General features: G+C 36.8%; 1 protein-coding gene across 2 annotated transcripts in view; it reads right to left on the bottom strand.

Annotated features, from left to right (window-relative positions):
• The window catches only part of LOC150096375 (uncharacterized), a 180,355-nt gene that overhangs the window by 73,831 nt on the left and 84,366 nt on the right, over positions 1-22,158 (bottom strand). For both annotated transcript variants that reach the window (XM_090408889.1, XM_090408888.1), the window contains exon 3: positions 8,254-8,511. In XM_090408889.1, coding sequence (XP_090265015.1) covers positions 8,254-8,511 — 258 coding nt within the window. The remainder of the gene's footprint in view (positions 1-8,253; positions 8,512-22,158) is intronic.

Here is a 22,158-nt window from a genome sequence, read left to right as displayed (position 1 = left end):
TGACAAAATGTAAGGTTATGCATTTTGGGGTGAAAAGATTAGCAGCAGTATACCACATTGGTGGAACTGTACTCCAAGAGATTGATGAGGCCAGGGACTTGGGAGTGTTGGTGGATAGGGAGATGAAGTTTAGGGGGCACATTGCAAAAGTAGCTAAATCAGCTCATCAATTCACTTGGTTGTTGAAAAATACCTTGACGAGCAGAGACAAGCAAGTTATTGTACCTCTGTACCGAGCCTTGATAAGACTCATCTCGACTACTGTGCCCAGATTTGGTCACCTCGGTTCCTTCTTGATGGGGAGGAGGTGGAGAGGATCCAGAGGTGAGTGACTAAGATGATAACAGGTCTATGGAATGAACCATATGAGAACAGGTTGAAGATTTGTGGGTTGTAGAAACTAGTTGATAGGCGGAGGAGGGGAGATATCATTGAGACATTCAAATTGCTAAAGGGATTCTATAGGATTAATTCAGAGGATATTTTTGAGATCAGGACTGGTGGTGGGAGAACTAGGGGACACCTATGGAAGCTGGGCAAGAGTGTGGTTAGCAGGGGTGTTAGAGCTGGGTTCTTTACTTTTAGAGTGGTAAATGAGTGGAATAAGCTGCCAGAGTCTGTTGTGGGTGCTATGACTGTGAACGAGTTCAAGACAAGGTATGATAGATACTGTGAGAATGTAATTGCATAGTTGTGTGGACATGATGTTTAGGGCCTCCCTCGATGAGTCTAAGGACTCCTGGAGTCGACCGAAATAATAATAATAATAAGTTTCCAGCATGGAAAGAGGGTGCTAGAAAGGGGGAAAAATACCATTAGATCTGATAGAGGCAACCTCATTCTACATGACGTCACCATTCCAGAGTCTAACAGAAATTAACCATAATTTGAGCATACTTATCATTTAGCACAGTATAACTATGTTTTTGAATGAAATAACATCTTGCAAACTAAATTTAGAACTGTTTAAAATAAAGTTAATGTATCTATATATCAAATGTAACTGTAAGTCAATAAAAGGGACAATTGTAAGAGTAATTTTCAGTAATATTCTTCACGTAAAAGAATGCCAATAATTCGGCAGGATGGGGCAAAGGTCTCCCAAATGCTACAAGGGTAGCATGAGCACCCGTGGGTGTTACATCTGTGAAAATTTCATGATGCATACATTCCCGGAATTAGAAAGCTCCATATGAGGATCAGTGAGATCACCCAGTCGGGGACCAATTGGCAGGACGATAGGAGAAATCAAACTCGGAAAGGTGGCGCTCTTGGGGAGCGTATCAAACCTGCAACACTGAATTGAAACCCCTCCCCCTTTTGTTTGTTTGTTCCTGTGCTCCCACCGTGTGCTTCGAGTGTTCATCGTGGTTCAGTTCTTATTTTTAAGAGCTGACCTTCAAGAAGTTCCAGCATGGCACTGCCAGAGAACACAGCAAGATCAAACGTAGGCTGTCAATGAGGAAAAGCATTCGCATAAATCCATAGCAAAGAAACAGCACCCGATTCAGGAAGAGCACGTGAATCCCATGTGGCGGTAGAATCAAGATAGCCAGAATCTTCACAAAGAAGGAAGGACAGAGAGAAACCAAAACAGCGTAGATAAGTACTTTCATATGTTCTAGCCCCTTTTAGAGAAACTGACTAACAGTATGGATAAGAGTGTATTTCGAATTGGTGATAAAAGGAAGCATGAAGAATTGAAATTTATGTGAATAACTCTATACCTTTGGACTGAATTTAAGAACTATTACTTTATTAGATATTTTGTCGTGATCCACTCGAGGGAAAATATTAATATGCTAAGTGCCTAGCTGGCCTAATGAGTTGTAAACTAAAATGTCAAATAAGTTGAGAAAATTGAATTGTAAACATTTAGAAAGCAATGTTTATTTTTAAGAATGAGAGGACAGTAGGAGTTTAATTTAGTATTAATAATTGTTTTGTTCCTGTATTATATTAAATAATGAATTCATTAAAATTGTTTGATACCTTTCATGCCTGTATTTCTGACCATGCTGACTGACCCTGACCTTTCATAAAATTTCGAACCTGTGATCATATATGTGTGTGGGGATATCCGAATTAAGAGAGAAAAGGGGCACAACTGCAATTAAACTAGAAAACCTTAGGCTTCTGAATTTTAGTAAATGATATTAGTAGCACCTGATACCCTATAACTATCCTTAGACTGAGTTTAACTCTACCCTTAAGGCCCAGGCTGGCACAGTAAATAAATTTGCCTGAGTGAATAAGGATAGCTCGTAGCGATCAGGGAACAGGTATTTCTGGGGGCCCAAAATTGAGAAATTCGCTAGATAAGCGATAAGATCACATTCAAGTAAGATAGATGACTTAGGGATAAATGACGTTAAAGATAACAGATAGAAGCCAAAGTATATATAGAGATAAAATACATAAAGAAAATGTATAAAGATAAAAATAGCTATATAACAAAGAAGCAGATTAAATACGTAACAATGGCGCAGACCCGATGACAAAAACATAACAATACGATTACACAGTATCCCCCCCCCCAAGTTTTTTCTGTTCCTGTTTCCCTCGTGCAGACCAGCAATGCAGACGGCAATGACCAGTATCAACTCTCCCATGGCTGACTAATGCAAGTCTGGCAAGGCTATGCACCAGACGACGGCAGATCCCAAACGAGGGTCATCGGTGAAACTGTGCTGATGAAAGATAGCAAAGGATAGCCTTTGAAGAAGGTACAGCTAAGTGCCAGCAACCTACGTGATAAGTGAAAGTCCAGCAAGAAAGAGTGGCCATTTCGAAACATGTAAGTAACTTCCATGTGGCAGCAGTTGGCAGCAGCAGTGATATCCCACAACAAAGTACGGACAAAAGGGTCTCAACGTCAACACTGCAGAGAGATAAAGTACTGTGACTTTTCTTGCTTTATATTGATAAGATTTTGTGAAAGGGAAGAAATAAAAACCTGGCTGAAAGAAGTAGAACTTTAATGATAATACATCTTCAGGGACTCTCTAACCTTATTAGACTAGTAGTCTGAGAAACCAAGTATTGTATGGTTCCAAAAATATTGTAAAGGGATTGCTAGTTAATAATTCATAAGTCGTCATCATCATCATCAAATTCCTGCCATGTACGCTCAATGGGTGTACAGGATAAGATAGTACTACATGAAAAAAATTAAATCATTACTAACTTCCTATCTACAATTTTCCTCCAAATCATTCTGTTACTTGTCAAGACTCCAACATTATCAGATCTTATATTTCTATCGTCTAAGGCACTTTGTACCGTATCAATCCACTTATATCTTGGTCTTCCTCTGGGTCGTTTTGCTGCCAACCTGGCAGAGAACACTTGTTTTGCTAATCTTTCTTCGCACATTCTGTTTAAGTGACCATACCACCTGAGATTAGCTCTGCTAACACATTCCTGGATGCTGACAATGTCAACTTCTTTGCTAAAATCCTCGTTTTTAATATGATATGGCCATCTGTTCACGCCTATATTCGTTTTCAGGACTCTCATATCTGCGATCTCTAGTATTTGGTCAAGTGTTTTACTTCTGACCCAGCTCTCAGATCCATAAGTTAAAACTGGTTTGAACACTGTCTTGTATACAGCTAATTTAGTGTTCCGACTAATTTCTCTCTTATTCCATATGAATTTATTCAATTGACTTCCCGCCATACCAGCTTTGCTGATTCTGTTGACTATTTCTATATTTAATTTACCATCTTCAGTAAAAATCGTACCTAAGTAGCTGAAATGTTTTACTTGTTCCGCAGGTTCTCCATTCACAACACAGTTGACATTTTCAATGATTCTGCCTATTTTCATTGCCTTTGTCTTTTTATTGCTGACCATACCATATCTATTACAACAGCTATTGAATTTAGTGAGAGAATCTTGCAGACTTGTAGTAGATTTATTTAGAAGTATAACATCATCTGCATAAAGCAAAGAGCTGACATTAACATCTCCAATTTTGATATCATGTGTAATACCACTTTCCTTCATAATGTGATCCACGTAGATGATGAATAACAGAGGTAATAATGTACATCCTTGTCTCACACCAGATTTAACATTAAACCATCTTCCTGTACTTCCTTCAATTCTTACTGCTGACTTACAACTCAAATAAAGACTAAGTATTGCTTGATATAATGCCCCATTGACACCATATAACTGTAGCATATTGAATAGCTTCTCTCTTGGCACCTCGTCATATGCCTTTTCCAAATCGACAAAACTTAAACACAGATCTCTGTGATATTCCCATGCTTTCTCGACTATTTGTCGTAAAGTGAAGATCTGATCCTGACAGCCTCTATTTGGCCTGAATCCAGCTTGTTCTTCACCAAGCTTTTCTTCCACAATTCTTCTCAACCGTTTCTCAAGTATACTTGCATAGATCTTGCCAGGAACACTGAGTAGGGAAATACCTCTGTAATTCTCACATTCAGTTTTATTTCCCTTTTTATATATGGGTACTATGAGAGCTCTACTCCAATCATCGGGAATTCGTCCCTCTGTCCAGGCTTTCTGAACTATGCAGTGCAGCCACTGTAAGACTCTTATACCACCATACTTCAGCATTTCTGGTCGAATATCATCTACTCCTGCTGCCTTTCCACATTTCAAGCATTTGATAGCTTTTTATACTTCAAGTAATAATGTGTATTCCTGACTGCATGCCTGGTCAGTGTTTTTTACCACTGTGCTATCATCACTGCTTGTTTCATTTAGCAGTTTTTCGAAGTAATTACTTCATACTTCAAGATATCTTTTTTTCCCGTTTTCACCTTTATCATCTCTAACTTCTTTTACAGCACTCTTTCCTCCATTCCTAAGCTTCTTCAACAGATTTGTTCCAGTAGCTGACTTTTCGCTGTTCACCCTGGTTCCCTGGCGAAAACAACGGGGGCCTTGTTTAACCGGGCGACGCCCCAGCCGGCATGAAATTTTGTCATGTTGTACCATCATTTTTTATTTTGGTTTAACCAATAAGAATACAATTTGGTCGGCTAAATCCCAAATTGCCAGCCCATCCTCGTTCGTTCAGTATCCAAGTAGATACCTAACAGGGTGCACCACGAGACGGTGAGGATTGGACATTAGATCAGAAGCCCTGATCGGTTCTCCGCATTCCTTTAAAGGCTATGTAGAGGTCTCCTCTCAGTTATACAGCTTTGACCCTTAAGCACCCCTTAAGAACTAATTCATAAGTTCAGAACTAAAATAGTGTCCTGTACCACATGCATACCAAATTGTATGTATATATTCTGCTAAATATTTAGTAGATGAAATGTGTATAACAGTGAATTATATGCCTAAAGTGTGAATGTTGTACGTGTGAATTAGATCATTCCTTTAGCCTTTTGCTTGAGGTGGAATGCTAATCTCGTATTGTATCTAATATATTGTAATCCTTTTAGCTATATAATAAATATGTTTCTTATGCAAGCCTATGTGTGATCTAAGCATGAGACTGACTTCACCAATCATTAAATTTCAGACCTGTGTGTGAGGGAAATATACAAACAGTTTACAGTTAATAGGCCATGACTGAAAAGTTAAGATATCTATAGCTTCCTAATTTACTTTACTAAATTACGTGGCACTTAATTCTGGGAAACTTCCCTAAGACAAGAAATTTCTGTTCTTAGGCTCTGGCTGGCGCAGCAAATCAAACAAATTTTTCAGAGTCTAAAAAGGGGAACAGCCTCCAGAGAACTAGTTTATAGATAATCTTAGAAGGCACTAGAGTGATAATAATAGAACGTAATGACGTAACAAGGTCTGGTGGTGGGAGAACTAGGGGCCATCCATAGAAGCTGAGTAAGAGTGTAGTTAGCAAGAGTGTTGGAACCAGGTTTTTTGCTTGGAGAGTGGTGAATGAGTGGAATGGGTTGTCTGAGTGTGGGTGCCATGTCTGTGAATGAGTTCAAACCAAGTATGATTGATACTACACAAATGTTGGATAGTTCTTGACATGATATTTAGGGCCTCCCTTGATAGTCTAAGGACTTCTTGGAGTAACCCGTAATAATAATAACAATATAAGGGATGGAAACAGAGGCTCTGTAGTAAATATCCATTGCTCACCAACTACTGCTGAGCAATGGATATTGGAAGTTGAGTGGACAGTTCAATCTCTACTTTGTGGAGAATGCATTGCCCACTTAATCTCCAAAAGTTAGATAGGGTTAAAACAGCTTCGCATATCCCCTATAAAGGAATAAAAGACATTAGTGGATTTTTTTTACACTATGATACTGTTGGACTTTGCTAAGGCATAGGATACCACATGAAAGGCAGTTGCATAAACTAGAGAATATGGGATTGGAATATAAACTATTGGTTTGTATAAATGGGCAGCTGACAGAAGAACTACACCTTGTCTACTGTATGCAGATTTGGTCTCTTGGGTTCAAAAGGGATAAAGAACCTATGGAATGGCTGGAAAGAAGAGTTACAAAGATGATATCAGGTTTGTGGGATGTAGATTACAAGAACAGATGAGAATATGTGGCTGTAGACAATGGTAGACAGAAGAAAGAGGGAGTGATATGATAGAAGTCTATAAACTTTGGAGAAGGTGGTACAGGGTATTGATTGATAACATTTTTATATGGAAGATGGATAGAGGACTAGGGACATCTGTGAAAGTTAAGTTTGTGTGTTAAATTAGTGAGTGCATCTAGTGTATGTGATGTATACCAACAAGTCCTTGACTCTCTAGAGGTATAATAGTAATAGATATTGCTTTAGTTTTGTGTTATACAGAGTTATCTAATGCATAATTTTTTTCATAACTATAAGTTTCAATATGTAATGCATGATCCTTGGAAAAGGGAGAAAGCAAACAACTCCAAGTACTGTACATTGCATTTATAAGATATGCAGTAATTGATAGCAGCCATTTTCTGCATACACTGATGTCCCCCCCCCCCAAGATAAAAACATATTTTGGAATGGAAGATTCTCATATTTTCTCCTACCATTAACAACAAACTACTAATATGATAAAAGGACTAGAAATATCAAAATATATAGATATATACATGTTTAGTCTATATCTCTAATATTATAGCTACAATCTACAAGCTATAAGACCCCATCTGGACTTCTGCGCCCAGCTATGGGCACCAGGGTTTCTTCGTGATGGGGAGGAAGTGGAGAGGGTCCAGAGACGAGTGACCAAGATGATAGCAGGTCTGTGGAATGAACCTAATGAGAATAGGTTGAAGATTTGTGGGCTGCAGAAATTGGACGATAGGCGAAGGAGGGGTGATATGATTGAGACATTCAAATTACTGAAGGGTTTTTATAAGATTGATCCAGAAGATATTTTTGAAAATATGACTGGTGGTGGGAGGACTAGGGGCCATGCATGGAAGCTGGGCAAGAGCGTGGTTGACAAGGGTGTTAGAGCTAGGTTCTTTACTTGGAGAGTGGTAAATGAGTGGAATAAGCTTCCAGAGTCTGTTGTGGGTGCTACGACCATGAATGAGTTCAAGGCAAGGTATGATAGATACTGTGTGAATGTTGAATAGTTGTTCTTGACATGATGTTAGGACCTCCCTCGATGAGTCTGTCGACTCCTTGGAGTTTCCTGGAACAATAATAATAATAATAATAATTATGCATTTTGTGTTTATTAGTAGTGCTGTCTCTGGGAGGCAGATATGATTCTCCAACTCTATCATATGCTTTACATCCACATTTTAATGAATATAAAAATAGATTGAGGTCAATAGGGATGTTTAGGGCTGAAATAAGTTATTTCTGGAGAAATGCTGCTGTAAAAAGGGGTGAATGAAGAAGAATTATGTTAGAGTTAGTCTGGAGTTAATAACAGTTTCACAGGAGTTAGTTTAACTGTTCAAGCATGAATGAATGATTGCCAAACATATTCCAATAGTTTTAAATGTAGCAGCAAAACTGCAAAGGCCAATTCTGATGAATAAAATTCAGTTACAACATAATGCTGATCAAATGCAATGCAAATTATTATATGAATAATACAGTTTTCTGACCAGGATGAGAACATAATCAATGTCATTCATGGATAAATCAAGCACAGTAAGCAACTAACTAAAAATAATCACATATTTCAGTAATGTTATGATCATAGTTATGAACATTATTACATAATACATCAATCAAAATAGCAGAATACATGAACTTACATGCATTTACAGAAATTATAGAAATTTATATTTTATAACACATGCTATTATTCATAAATGTTACCTTGCTGATGACTCCAGAGGACCCATTAATGAATTTGAAAGTGAAGCACACTGTTCACCATGCATTGATGGCTGAAATTCACCAGAATGCAGTGTTGGCAGGGCAAGAATTGAATAAATATCCTCAGTTCGAAAAGTTTCCATATCAATTTCAGCCAAATTTGCATCAATATTTTTTGATACGTCATCATAACTTAAATTATTTAGGGAAAGTGGGGACACAAAGATGCTCTGTGGTTGTCTTGTAGACTGGTGATTTCTGAAATGAAATAAATAATAATGTCTATAAATAATTCTAAAAATAAATCCAAACATTTGCACATGATTTACAATGTACAGTAAAAGCTCGAAGTTACGCGGTAGGTAGGACCAACAAAAAGCGCGTAAGTCGAATTCGCGTAACTTGGGGTATAATTTTGCATGTAACTTATATATACAAACATACAAAATATTAGTTAATCGGGACCAAAGGTTTACAAAAACACCTGTATTTTTTAAGAAATATAATCATAATTGTAGTTTTTCATACATAAATAAAAAAGTTATTTCGATGTCTATGGTTTCATAAAATCTAATAGATTCATCTGACGGCATAATGTCTTTTTCTTGTCATGCAAAATTTCTTCATAGCAAGCCAATGATTTTTTCATTCCTTGCCTTGTGGCTACAATTCATTACTTGTTAGAATCTATGTCCTCCAAAATCTGTAAACCTTTCTTAATTAAGCTGAGACCTTCTGTTAATTTTGCAATTGTCATGTGCTTTTCTGGTAGAACTGGATCTGAGGTTTCGGTCTCTTCAGTAGTGCTTTGCTCACACATCTCTATAAGCTCGTTGATTGTAAGCTCCTTGTTATGTGAGTCTAACAGCTCACAAATTTTCATCTGCCTTCAAAATTCTTAATAATGTTGCGTTTTGTTTCCAAAGTCAATGTTTTTATTTTCTTGCTAGCTGTAGAAGAGGACTTTATGTGATAAAATTTTTATCAAGAACATAACATTAAACAATCGCAAGGTTTCTAGACTATAAAAATTGTGTATGAATGGAGACCGTGCGAAATATGTCAGTGCTTGTTCACAGCATGTGTGACACTGGCGAATGCAGCCAGCGCCAGAAATATACGACTAGTGGAGAAGCGTGAAGCAGGATGGGAATACATACATATAAGAAACCATGTAACTTCGGATTCACGTAAGTCGGGATATTACTGTACTTGGATTTTGCAAAAGCTTTTGATAGACTGGCACACGACAAGTCGTTAAATAAATTGAAACAGATGGGACTGGATAACATACTTCAGAGTTGGATATCAGTGACTGGCTGACAGATAAGGAATCAGAAAGTTGTATATGGGATGCAGTATCCCAAAAGAGAAAGGTCCCTAGTAGTGTACTGCAGGGGTCAGTTTTGGGACCACTGTTGTTCAGTTTGTATGGTCGTGATATTGGGATGAGTTTAACTAGTGATATGCAGATGTTTGCAGATGATGCAAAACTGGGGAGAACAATGCAGAGTCAAGCGAAAGTTATGGCCTTACAAGAGGACATACTGAATAAATTGCATGAATGGCAGGTAAGTGGAACTGTCAGTTCAATGTTGCAAAGTGTAAGGTTTTGAGATTTGGTAAGTAACGATGGGATGCAAAGTATACACCTGGTGGGGAAACTTTAAAGGAAGTAAAGGAGAGATGAGAGATCTAGGAGTGATGGTGAACAAGGACCTGAAATTCAGGGGCCACATTGCACAAATTGTGAAGATATCACATCGGATAATGGCAATGATGTGGAGGACCCTGACATGCAGAAATAGGTTATGATGCCAATGTATAAGCCCTCACACGGATTATTGTGCACAGATTTGGTCGCTGGGTTTTCATGGTGATGAGGATATGTTGGAAAGGGTCCAGAGAAGATTCACAAAGGTGGTCAGTGATCTTTGGAATGCAGAGTACAAGGACAGATTGAGAGAATGTAAGCTGCAGAGCCTGGTGAATAGGAGGAAGGGGGGGGGGGGATATGACTGAGACACATATATTAGTCAGTGGTTGTTATCAGTTCGACATAAAAGAGGTTTTTCATAGAATATGAGAAAGGGGTAGAACAAGAGACCATTGGTGGAAACTATAAGGAGGATGTGAGCAGAGGAGTAGGTTCTTTGTATGAAAAGTGGTTGGTGAGTGGAATGCATTGCCTGAGTGTGTTGTGAATGTAGACACACTGAATCAGTTTAAAGCACAGTTGAATGAGCAGTGTGTGCAATAGCGTGCATCTCCCACGATGAGTCTGACTCCATGTAGGTCAGATGTTAATAATAATAATAATTTAATCCTTTCTTTTAGTGTTATACGGTGATCAGTTCATTTTAGAAATTATGGACTTTATAACAATGTTTATAAATAACTATTTTAATATCCCGACGTTTCAATCTTCATATTAAGATCATCATCTGGAGCATATACAAATATACTGAACAAGCTAAGTTACATTATATACAGTAAGCTAGAGAAACAATGAATTAATCACAAGTTATTCTACTGGCATAAACTCTAGTGAAAAAAAAAAAATTAATTATTTATAAACTACATCAAGCTAAATTGTATGTTAGCCTTTTTCTATGTTACAAATAAATTAAGGTTTGTTTATCAACTTGGGTGCTACGGCAAAATGTAGTCCTTTATTTAGTAGCGAGAGTTTGTCTTTGTTTAAAGCGTGGTTGGATGGCTTAACTATGATAGTGTTACCTGTGGACGATTGGTGGCTCCTGTAATCTTTTCCAGGATCATCCAGATATCTGTGCTTAAGTAGCTTGAAAGTTCCGATTTTTTGTTTTGTAGCTGGTTTTGAGTAACGGCTAAGTTCTTTCTGGTAGCTAGGATCTGTTCTCTTAGTAGCGCTTTCTCCATGCGGTGGTATATTCGTTGTGGTGAATTTTCTCTTTAGTTTGATGCAACTCGGGATGATGTTGCTGTCTCTACGTTTTAAAAAAGCCAGTCAATTGATCAAACTAGAAACATTAATCTTAAGCTTACCGTATTGACTGCATCGCTTATGGACAACATGGCGAACCATATCCTCCAAACGAAGAAAGAAAACCTAATTTCGAAATTTCAAAGACTAAAGGATCAACAAAACCAGCTGCCATATTCAAATTTCTCCACAGGGAACGAAAACAACCAATCAGAAGCAAGAAACAACAGGAGTGACCAATCGCCCACAGGTAACAGTAATATAGTTAACCTATCCAACCATGCTTTAAACAAAGACAAACTCTCGGAACTAAATAAAGGGCTAAATTTTGCCATAGCATCCAAGTCGATAAACAAATTTGAATTTATATGTAACATAGAAAAAGGCTTAAGATTCATCCCAAATAACATAGCAGGCAAAATACAATTAGAAACCACCAACATTTTAAATCATAACAAAACAATAACAAGCAACTTAACAAAACATGAATTAACAGCGGTGAAATCATTAAAGTCAAATCCGAACATCGTAATAACTAGAACCGATAAAGGAAGTGCCACCGTTATTTTAAACCAAACCACTTATGTAGAAAAAATGAATCTGTTAGTCTTGGACAATAACACATACCAACTCGTTAACTATAACCCAACCAATAGAATAAAAAAAGAAAACAGAGAAACTACTTAAGTCAATTACCACATGGCCTAAAGATACAGTCAAAAAACAATTTCCGCACTACACTCAATCCCCAAGAATTTATGGACTACTGAAAATAAATAAAGAAAACACACCACTCCGGCCTACAATTGGAGGGATCGATAACCAACATTATCACTTAGCCAAAAAATTAGCAGCAACACTCAAGGAGTTGGTGGGTCATTCCTCCTCTGCTATCAAAAACACACAACACTTCATAAACATCATCAAAGACATTACATTAGAAAAAGATGATTTATTAGTCAGTTTTGATGTCTCTGCCCTCTTTATGAATGTCCCAATCCTTCTTTTACAAAACAAATTCCCTCCAGATATCACAGCGCTCTTTGCACATGTATTACGTTTTTATATAATAACACCTGTGGTGAATGCATCACTAAAACAACATGTATAACCACAGTGATTAGTTTTAATACGTAAATATTTCCTCCCAAGTATCTTGGGACATCCTCAGTACAGTAATTCAAACAATACTAGGAATAGCATGAATAGCATACAGTTAGGGCGCATGATTACAATGGAATCTCAAAACGCGTGCAGTAACGTTTTATAGAAGTAAATTAAAAACGTATTACATTCTGGTTATTTTGTATGGCAAAATGCTTTCTACCTACAAAAAGAAGGCACAGCTATGGGCTCGCCATTATCCCCCCCCTTATTGCTAACTTTTATATGGAACATTTTGAGCAACTTGCTTTAGGTTCCTCTCCTTTAAAACCCAAAGTCTGGCTTAGATACGTTGACGATGTTTTGCAATCTGGTCCCATAGCCGCCAGACACTAGACACGTTCCTTTGCCACCTAAATAAACAACACAAATGCATACAGTTCACAATTGAGATTGAAAAACAGAACACACTTCCGTTTCTAGATACACTTGTCACACGTCTTCCTTCTGGCAATCTTTCCTTCACTGTGTACCGGAAACCGACACATACTGGCCAATATATACACATAAACTCCTACCACCACCCTACACAAAAACTAGGTATCATTAAGTTACTTAAATAAAAAAAAACTTAAAAAAAAAAAAAAAAAAATAGGTATCATTAATACTCTAAAAAAACAGGGCTCTGAAGATCTGCTTCAGTGAACAGGCACTGAAAGACGAATTTAAAGTTATCAGCAATACTTTTCAAAAAAATTGGGTACAGCCAAAACACTATTAACAAAATTCTCTACAAGACCTCAATAAAAAACAAAGACAAACCAGACTACAATAAAACTATAACCATTCCTTACATTAAAGGGACATCATATAAAATAAACAGAATACTACAAAAATACAACCTCAAAGCCACCTCCTGCAAAATTAAAAAGCTTACTCAACTCATCCAAAGACCAACTCCTTCCGCTGGCCCACCCTGGAGTATACCATATTTATTGCAGCTGTAACATACCATATATAGGAGAAACAGGACGCACAATTCCTATCAGACAAAAAGAACATAAACGATACATCAAATATAATAATTATGGTGAAGCTGGCTTTTCGGATCATGCCCTGAACACCTTACATAGAATTGACTGGAAAAGCACTAGTTGTCTACATCACACCAAAACATGGTATGAATGCAAATTTAAGGAAACGTGTGAGATTATTACCAACCACCCCAATCTGAACAGCCATGATGGTCTAAAAATCCCAAACATATGGAAGGCATATATTCAACCCACAGAACCTTCCTCTCTAAGAGCAACTATTAACAGGACTGTAGAAATCCAGGATCCTAAATCAAAAATAATAATTGTAATGCTAAAAGCAGGACATCATTGTTACTGAAAAAAAAAAAAAAACTATCTGTAAGAAAGAATGTTTATTCATGTTATCAGAAATAGAATTTAGCTTGATGTAGTTTATAAATAATTTTTTTTTTCACTAGAGGTCATGCCAGTAGAATAACTTGTGATCAATTCATTGTTTCTCTAGCTTACTATATGTAAATGTAACTTAACCTGTCCAGTTTATTTGTATATGCTCCAGATGATGATCTAAACGTCGGGATATTAAAAGAGTTATTTATCCTGAACGAGGAACTGATGAATGCAAATATGAAATTGATGACAGAAAGTGTTAGTAGCGAGAATGTCGCGAGGAAAATGAGTTCACGTTTGAAAGAGAAGGATGGTGAGAAGAGAGGCAAAAAAATGTTAAAAAATCAGTAAAAAAGAAAAAAAGAGATTTGAAAACCATAACAGATGTTAAAAGGGACGAAAGTGAGGTGAGAGTGGCAGAAGGAAACAAAATTGAGAGAACGAATGAAACTAGAAATGGCATGACACAGAAATTAAAAGTGAAAAAAATCGAAAGAATGAATGATAGCGAAAGTTGGACATATGGTGGACTGAAAGTACGGAAACAAAGAAAGATGAATGAGAGTGAAAGTGAGAAGAATGATAGCGAAAGTTGGACGCATGTTGGACCGAAAGTACGGAAACAAAGAAGGATGAATGAGAGTGAAAGTGAGAAGAGGGGGTCGAGAGTTAGAAAGATTGAATGATAGAGAGAATGTATCGCGAGATTCAGAAGTTGAATTGGATTGGATGAGGCAAGAAATGAAATGGATGAGGAATGAAATTAAGAGAATTCAGGTCAAAACTATTAAAATAAATCATGATGGCATGAAAGAGTTAACGAAAGATGAGTGAGTGGCGTTGTATGGCGACTCCATTATTAAAGGTGTGCTAGAGGATAGAATGCACAAGGTTTTTCCAGGCAGTAAAATAAGTAGAGTGATTGAGCCATTGGATATGAGGTGGGAGCGAGCAAAAGAGTTAATAGTATTAATTGGTACAAATGATTTGAGAGAGGATAGAATAAACAGAAAACAAAGAGCATGTCAGAATGGATATCAGGAGGCTGCTTGGAAGGATAAAAGAGAATAGTGTGACAGTAAAGGTAGTCAGTGTGTTGCCTAGGTATGACAGTGGTGAAATGAGGCGGAGAGCAAGGATTATGAATGATATTCTGGCTGAAATGTGTGAGGAGATGGGAGTACAGTTTGTTAATGTGTGGAATGAGTTTGAGGGACGAAGTGAGCTGTATGGGAGCGATGGACTGCATTTGAGTGGTTATGGTGTGAGTCGCTTGGAGAGACTGCTTCTGGAAGTTAGAGAAATAAATAGAGAGAATGAATCAGTGGAAAGTGATGTGGAAGAGCAGGAGAGTAAGACAGGAGAGATTGAAGAGGTAGTTATGAATGGGGAAGTGAGTGGTATGAGTATAGAAAATGAGAGAACGGGTGTGCAAGAGGAGCAGGGAAACGGGGAGGCTCAGGGTGGACAGGGGTACACAGCATGAGAAAGGTGGATGGTCCAAGAGGAGGTGAGCATGTGTAGGCAGGAAAGGAATAGGATGATCAGGGATCAAGAGGAAACAGTTGGAATTGAAAAGGGTTTTAAAATGAAGAAGCAGAAATGGAAATGGCCCCAGTCGAGCATGGAGAAATCACATCGAGTGAGTGGTAGTATCAATGAAAATAGCTGTAGATCCAGAAATGAGCTGTTGTGTTTGTATACAAAAGCTAGAAGTATAAGAAACAAGGCAGATGAAATGGATGCATGAATTGCATCTGTTCACCCAAAGATTGTCAGAATAAGTGAGACATGGTGGGAACAGGACGACATCCTGACAGGAATAGAGATGGAAGGGTATGATGTGTTTCATGAGGATAGAAGGGGTAAAAAGGTATGGGAAGTGCTATTGATGATAGAGAAAGAGTTATGTCCATACAAAGTAGAGATGCAAGACAGAAATAGTGCCAGTGGTTTTGAGGCAGTATGGTGTGAGATAGAGGTGAATGGAATCAAATACTTGGTGGGATGTTGTTATAGACCACGTAATGTGGATGGTGACGATAGTGAAATATATAGTCAAATTAGCCAAGCAAATAAGAAAAGGGTGATCATTATGGGTGATTTTAATTATGGCAATATAGACTGGAATGATGAGATAGCAAATGGAAGTAAAGAAAACGAGTTTCTTGAGTTTTTGAGGGATAACTACCTGAGACATTATGTAACAGAGGGTACACGAGGATTAGGGGTGTTGGATTTGGTCATCTCATCAGAGGATGTAATTATAAATGAGGTGTCAAATCAACCACCAATTGGTGAGAGTGACCATGAGTGATTACCTGGGTGGTTGCCAGCATTACGAGGACACCTGTGATAAAATGGTATATGTGGAACTAAAGGGGGGGGGGGGATTATGAAGAGCTCAGGAGACAGCTTGCGGGTGTAGCATGGAATGAGGAGTTAGCTGGAAAAGAGATCAATGCAGTTTGGGGGATTTTCAAAAACTATCTAGTAAATGCAATGTCTAAACGTATTCCAAGGGTGAGAAGGTTAAATAAGGTAGGTGTGAGATGGATGAATAAGGAAATTAAGCATGCGATACAGAGAAAAAGGGCATTGTGAAGGCAGCATAAGAGAAGTGGAAATAACCAATTTCATGAGGTCTACAAAGACCAGGCAAGGAGGGTGACTTGGTTGGTGAGTAGCTAAAGAGAGGTATGAACAGCAGTTAGCTAATGAAGCCAAAAAGAATTCCTAGGGTGTTATTTCGATATGTAGCCAGCAAAAGACAGAATGATTATGGAAGGATGACATTGATTGGGGAAAATGGTATAAAGACAGCTGTTGCAGAATCAGTGGTGGAGATACTTAATGAGCAGTTCATAAAGATCTTTCAATCTTGTAAATGTGACTTCATGGAGAGATTGAGAGCAGTTGATGATGGGGAGGAGAGACTGACTGTAAGTGAGCAAGAGGTGTATGGGGAGTTGAGTAAACTAGATGTAAATAAGGCTGTGGGACTTGATAATATATCACCACGTATTCTGAAGGAATGTGCCAGGGAGTTGACATCTGCCTTGACATATTTTTTTAATACGAGTCTTGCACTTGGTCAAGTTCCTAAGGAATGGAAAGAGGGCAAGATTGTGCCACTTCATAAAGGAGGTGATCAAACTCAAGCATCAAACTATAGGCCTATCTGTGTGTCAGGTGTTGAAGTTAAGTTGTTGGAGAAGCTTGTGAGAACTAGGATCGAGAGTTGGGTTGACAAAAATGGTATTATCTTTGATGGACAGCATGGATTTGCTAAAGGGTGGTCATGTTTTAGTAATCTACTTACTTATTACAATAAAGTGACTGCTTCCCTGGGCAGAGGAGAAGGATACACAGTAATATACTTGGATTTCGCAATGGATTTTGATAGAGTACCTCATGATAAGTTGACAGTCAAACTAGAGCAGATGGGGTTGGATATTAGTTTAGTGCATTGGATTGGAGACTGGCTATCTGATAGGTATCAACAAGTTGTGTATGGGGGTGCGATATCCAGGAAAGGGAAAGTCACTAGTGGAGTGCCTCAGGGGTCTGTTTTAGGGACATTACTGTTTAACTTGTATATTAATTATATTGGCGAAGATTTGGATGGAGATATTCAGTTGTTTGCAGATGATGCAAAGTTGGGACGAACAATAAAGATTAGTGAAGATGTTGTGGCCCTACAAGAAGAAGTGAATAAATTGAGTGATTGGGCATGGAAATGGGGATGCGAGTTCAATATTGCAAAATGTAAAGTTTTTAAATTTGAAAAACAAAGTGGGATGATGCAGAATTTATGCTTGGTGAGGATATATTGTTGAAGGTGGAGGAAATAAGAGATCTGGGGTGAGAGTGGAAAAGGATCTGAAATTTAGGAGATGCATAGCCAAAATTGTTGTGAAGACAACACAAAGGCTTCTGGGAATGATGCAAAGGACACTGACATGTAGAAGAGGGAGATTCTTGTTCCGTTGTATAAGGCTTTGATTAGGCCACACATGGGCTATTGTGCCCAGATTTGGTCACCTGGTTTTCAGATGGATGAAGAGATGTTGGAAAGGGTCCAAAGGCAACTGACTAAGGTAGTTTCTGACCTCTGGAATGTCGAGTATGAGGAAATATTGAGAAGATGTATTCTGCAGTCTGGTGGACAGGAGCAAGAGGGGAGATATGATAGAGACCTGCAAATTGGTAAGGGGTTGGTAACGGGTTGTTATAGGATCAATGGTGGAGAAGTTCTACAGAAAATAGTGGGATATCAGGGGAGAACCAGAGGCCATTCCTGGAAACTCTACAAAGAGGGTGTGAATGGGGAAGTGAGAGACAAGTTTTTTTCATGCAGAGTTGTGAATGATTGGAATGTCTTGCCTGAGAGTGTGGTGTCCGCAAGGAGTTTGAGTGTTTTGAAGACACGGTATGATGAGATCTGTGTGTGTGATAAAAGGACTTCCCAGATGAGTCTTTGACTCCATGAGGTCTTGGGGTAATAATAATAATAATTTATAAACACGGTTGTAAAGTCCATAATTTCTAAAATGAATAATAATTTAACTTCTGATATGAACTGTCCAAGGTATTCGAGTTTCTACCTGGCCTGTAAGAAGTCAGGTCTGAATCAGAACTTTAGTCCATGAATTTTCAGTGCATACTAATGTTTGCTACTGATTCTGAATAGACAGATTTTATTCTTATTTCATTAATAAGTCTAATAACATGCTTGAAGTAATTTAAGACTCATCCTTCAAATGTTCCCAATTAGTACTGAACTCACAATGCCTACAAGCTGTGTTTCTGCCTGTCTTATCAGGAAAACTTAATCAGTCAAAACACTGCAGCTTCTTTGATCAAGATAATATGTTCCAAGAAGAACAATACAATACAATACCAAGATCTTATAAATGTTGTAAACAAACAACATGATCAAAAACAATTTAATTATTAATTAGTTATGCATATTAAACAACGAAACCTGTTCTAAAAGTATGGGAAGTAGGTATTATACTAGTTTAAACAAGGTTTCTTGTTTATACGAAAATGAAAATGAAATAACTGAAGAAGAATTAGAAATCAGCCTGAAAGAAACAAGAAACAGAAAATCACCTGGAGAAGATAAGCTAGGTTCAGAACTATATAAATACGCAGGATCAAGATTCAAAGAAAGACTCTTATTAATTTTAAATAAAATTTACTCAACTGGTATCCCCCCAATAGAATGGAATAAAGCAATTGTGATTCCTATCTTTAAGAAAGGTAATAGAGATGACCCTAAAAAACTATAGAGGTGTCAGTATACTAAATTCCTATTACAAAATATATAGCAGAATCTTAAATAACAAACTAATGAAATATTCCGAAAACTTCATTCTAGAGGTACAGAATGGATTTAGAAAAGGACGATCATGTATGGACCCAGTCTTTTGCCTAAAATGAATAATAGAGAAAAGACGAGAATATAATTTAGAAACACATATTGCATTTATTGACTTTGAAAAAGCATTTGACAAAGTTAAAAGAAACATATTATTTAACATATTAAAAGAAAGACAAATACCAAATAATATCCTAAAAGCTATCACAAGTATATGTGAAAATAATCAAATACAAATAAGATTAAATCACGAGCTATCATATACAAGAGAAATAAACCAAGGGGTCCGACAGGGATGTCCCCTCTCAGCAACTCTTTTTAATATCTACTTAAATGAAATAATAATAAAATGGAGTAAAAATTTACATCAAGAAATTAAACTTTCACCTACAGTTAACTTAAATACTCTCCTCTTTGTAGACGACTAAATAATAATTACAAATTCTGAAGATAACTTACAGAAAGCTATTTTAAATCTAAATGAGATATCCAAAGATTATGGTATGATAATATCAATGGAAAAATCAAAAACTATGGCCTTTAAAGGACAAGATCCAGCAAGAACTAAAATAGTAATAGATAACAAGATCTTAGAACATGTGAATTCATTTAACTACCTAGGATGTATGATCACATATGAAAATGAAAAAGATATAAACATAAAAATTGCAAAATATTTAAAAATAACAGGTGTAATTAACTCTATATTTAAACCAAACCTAGTTCAAAAACAAACCAGGCTAAAAGTATACAATATATTAGCCTTACCAGTCTTAATGTATGGAAGCGAAATCTGGACAATAAAACAAAAAGACAAACAAAGATTAACAACAGCAGAAATGAAGTTTATGAGAAAAACTGCAAAGTATACCCTATTTGATCACAAAAGAAATGAAGATATTATGAAAGAATTAAACCAAGAACCAGTAATAGAAAAAATTAAAAATTATAACATAAATGGATGGAACACGTTCCAAGAATGAAAACAGAAAGATTACCAAAAGAAGCCTTCAAGTACAAGCCATTAGGGAAAAGAAAACCAGGACGTCCTCTTAAACGATTCAACGATGACTTCTAAGGCCGGAACAGGCCATGCTAGGCCTAAATCCTTGATATGCATGATGATGAAACAAGGTTTCTTCGTAGAAAAATTGCTTTACTTGGTTGGAAAATATGAATTTTTTCTAATTAGACAGGGAATTTTTTTTTTTCCTCTACTTTTTTTTAATATAACTTTCGTATACACTTTCCTAAAACTCACCTGCACTCCACATAGGTTCCTCTACCTTGAGTATAAAAAACTGGTTAATATTCCAAACTCTCAATGTATATATTTAATTACATTATTCACACAACACCAGACAAGAAAATATATTTTTGTTTTCATCTACTTTTTACCCACATGTAAACAAACTAAGTTTGTACATAAAATACAAACATATATTCTGAAAATGTAAATCTATTCCTCATTTCTAAGAAACTCAGTATCAACTGCTCAAACTGTTCAAGTAGCTCTAGTCGTGAGGATACATGTGCAAATTTTGTTCACTTGCACAAAGATAAAACATGAGTTTCTTGTTAAGTAAAATTTACAATCTAATTCAGGGGAAAAACATTGTACAACTATCAATTCAAAGCAGTAAAATATGTGAAATACTATTTTGCTACATGTATATGAGAAATGAATTTTGCTACTGAGTTAGATCATGTTCACAGGTCTATCCTCTAACTAATAGGATCCTTAGTAAATGCCAAAATCAGTATTGAATGTGATACACATAATACAAAGTGTGCTTTGCATCAAGAGATGCAGCATCGATTGCTCATGATGTCAACAGCAAGTTGTGAACATATTTCACTTGTAAATGTTTGTTGTTTGCTTAAATTAGAATAAAATATGGATGCAAATATGGGTATAATTTCTCATCTAGTATTCTGTCCAACCCAGCAGAAAAACCTTGATACTAGGATGTGTATTACTTTATCACATATGAACAAGTATGTGGTGATGTGTAAGCATTTTTAAATATTTTGATGATTACTACAATACTCTTTACAATTCATACTACAGCAAATTATTTTCAATTATCATAATTTCTTCATTTGGTATTATCAGAGTTATAATTAACAATCCCTGCAAGCACAAATATTTAGAAAATTACAGATGAAAGGAATAATGTCAGATCCAAATGGGAATGACCCCTTTGTAAAAAATCTCAAAAATCAGCTGTGGCCAAAATGCTACAGTACTACTGCCATTTTGGCAGCTGTCATCACACACACACATTAAATACAGGTGGAAAAAACAAAGTCAACAACCCTCCTCTCTTTCACAACAAATCACTTACCAGGATGAAATAATTTTGTTACCGATTTGAAACATTCTACAGTTATTTTTTAATGGCATACTACACTATTTCCATGTACACTATGTTCCAAATTTACTGCCAAAATTTATGTTGTCTGCTTTACATAGCATTTTGCATCATATCTCATGCAATTGATGAATACGTGTTTATCAAAATCATGGTCCAATCAAAAATCCAATATAATGTATCATATTTACAAAGAGAAAGGTAAGGCTGCTTGAAGTTCATCATGCATGCACTGAAAATCAAAGTATTATAATGAATTAGAGAGACTTCTTTTTACATGGATTGAAGATTGTAACCAAAAACGGGTTCCTCTAAACACTGGCCTTATTAAATCAAACGCATTGTCTCTTTGTAACCTGGAAAGAAAGGGCCATCAATGATGGAAAAGAAGAAGAATTCCACGTTAGTGCTGGGTGATTTGAGGGTTTCAAAAAGAGAAATAGCCTACATAATGTTCTAATCACAGGCGAAGCTGCAAGTGCAGATAAGGAGATATCCAGAGATTTTGAAGAAAATTGTGTAAGAAGGGGACTATTGTGATCAACAAATATTTAATGTCGATGAAACCAGCCTTTTTTTGGAAGTGAATGCCTTCCAAGACTTTTCTAGCCAATCAGAGAAATCTCAGCCTGGTTATAAAGTCGCAAA

The sequence above is a fragment of the Typopeltis vanoorti genome, chromosome 19, assembly GCF_054136105.1.
Source record: "Typopeltis vanoorti isolate ZY-2024b chromosome 19, IOZ_Tvanoo_1.0, whole genome shotgun sequence".
Classification (NCBI taxonomy): domain Eukaryota; kingdom Metazoa; phylum Arthropoda; class Arachnida; order Uropygi; family Thelyphonidae; genus Typopeltis; species Typopeltis vanoorti.
The sequence above is the reverse complement of the archived record's forward strand: the minus strand, read 5'-3'. Positions and strand labels throughout refer to the sequence as shown.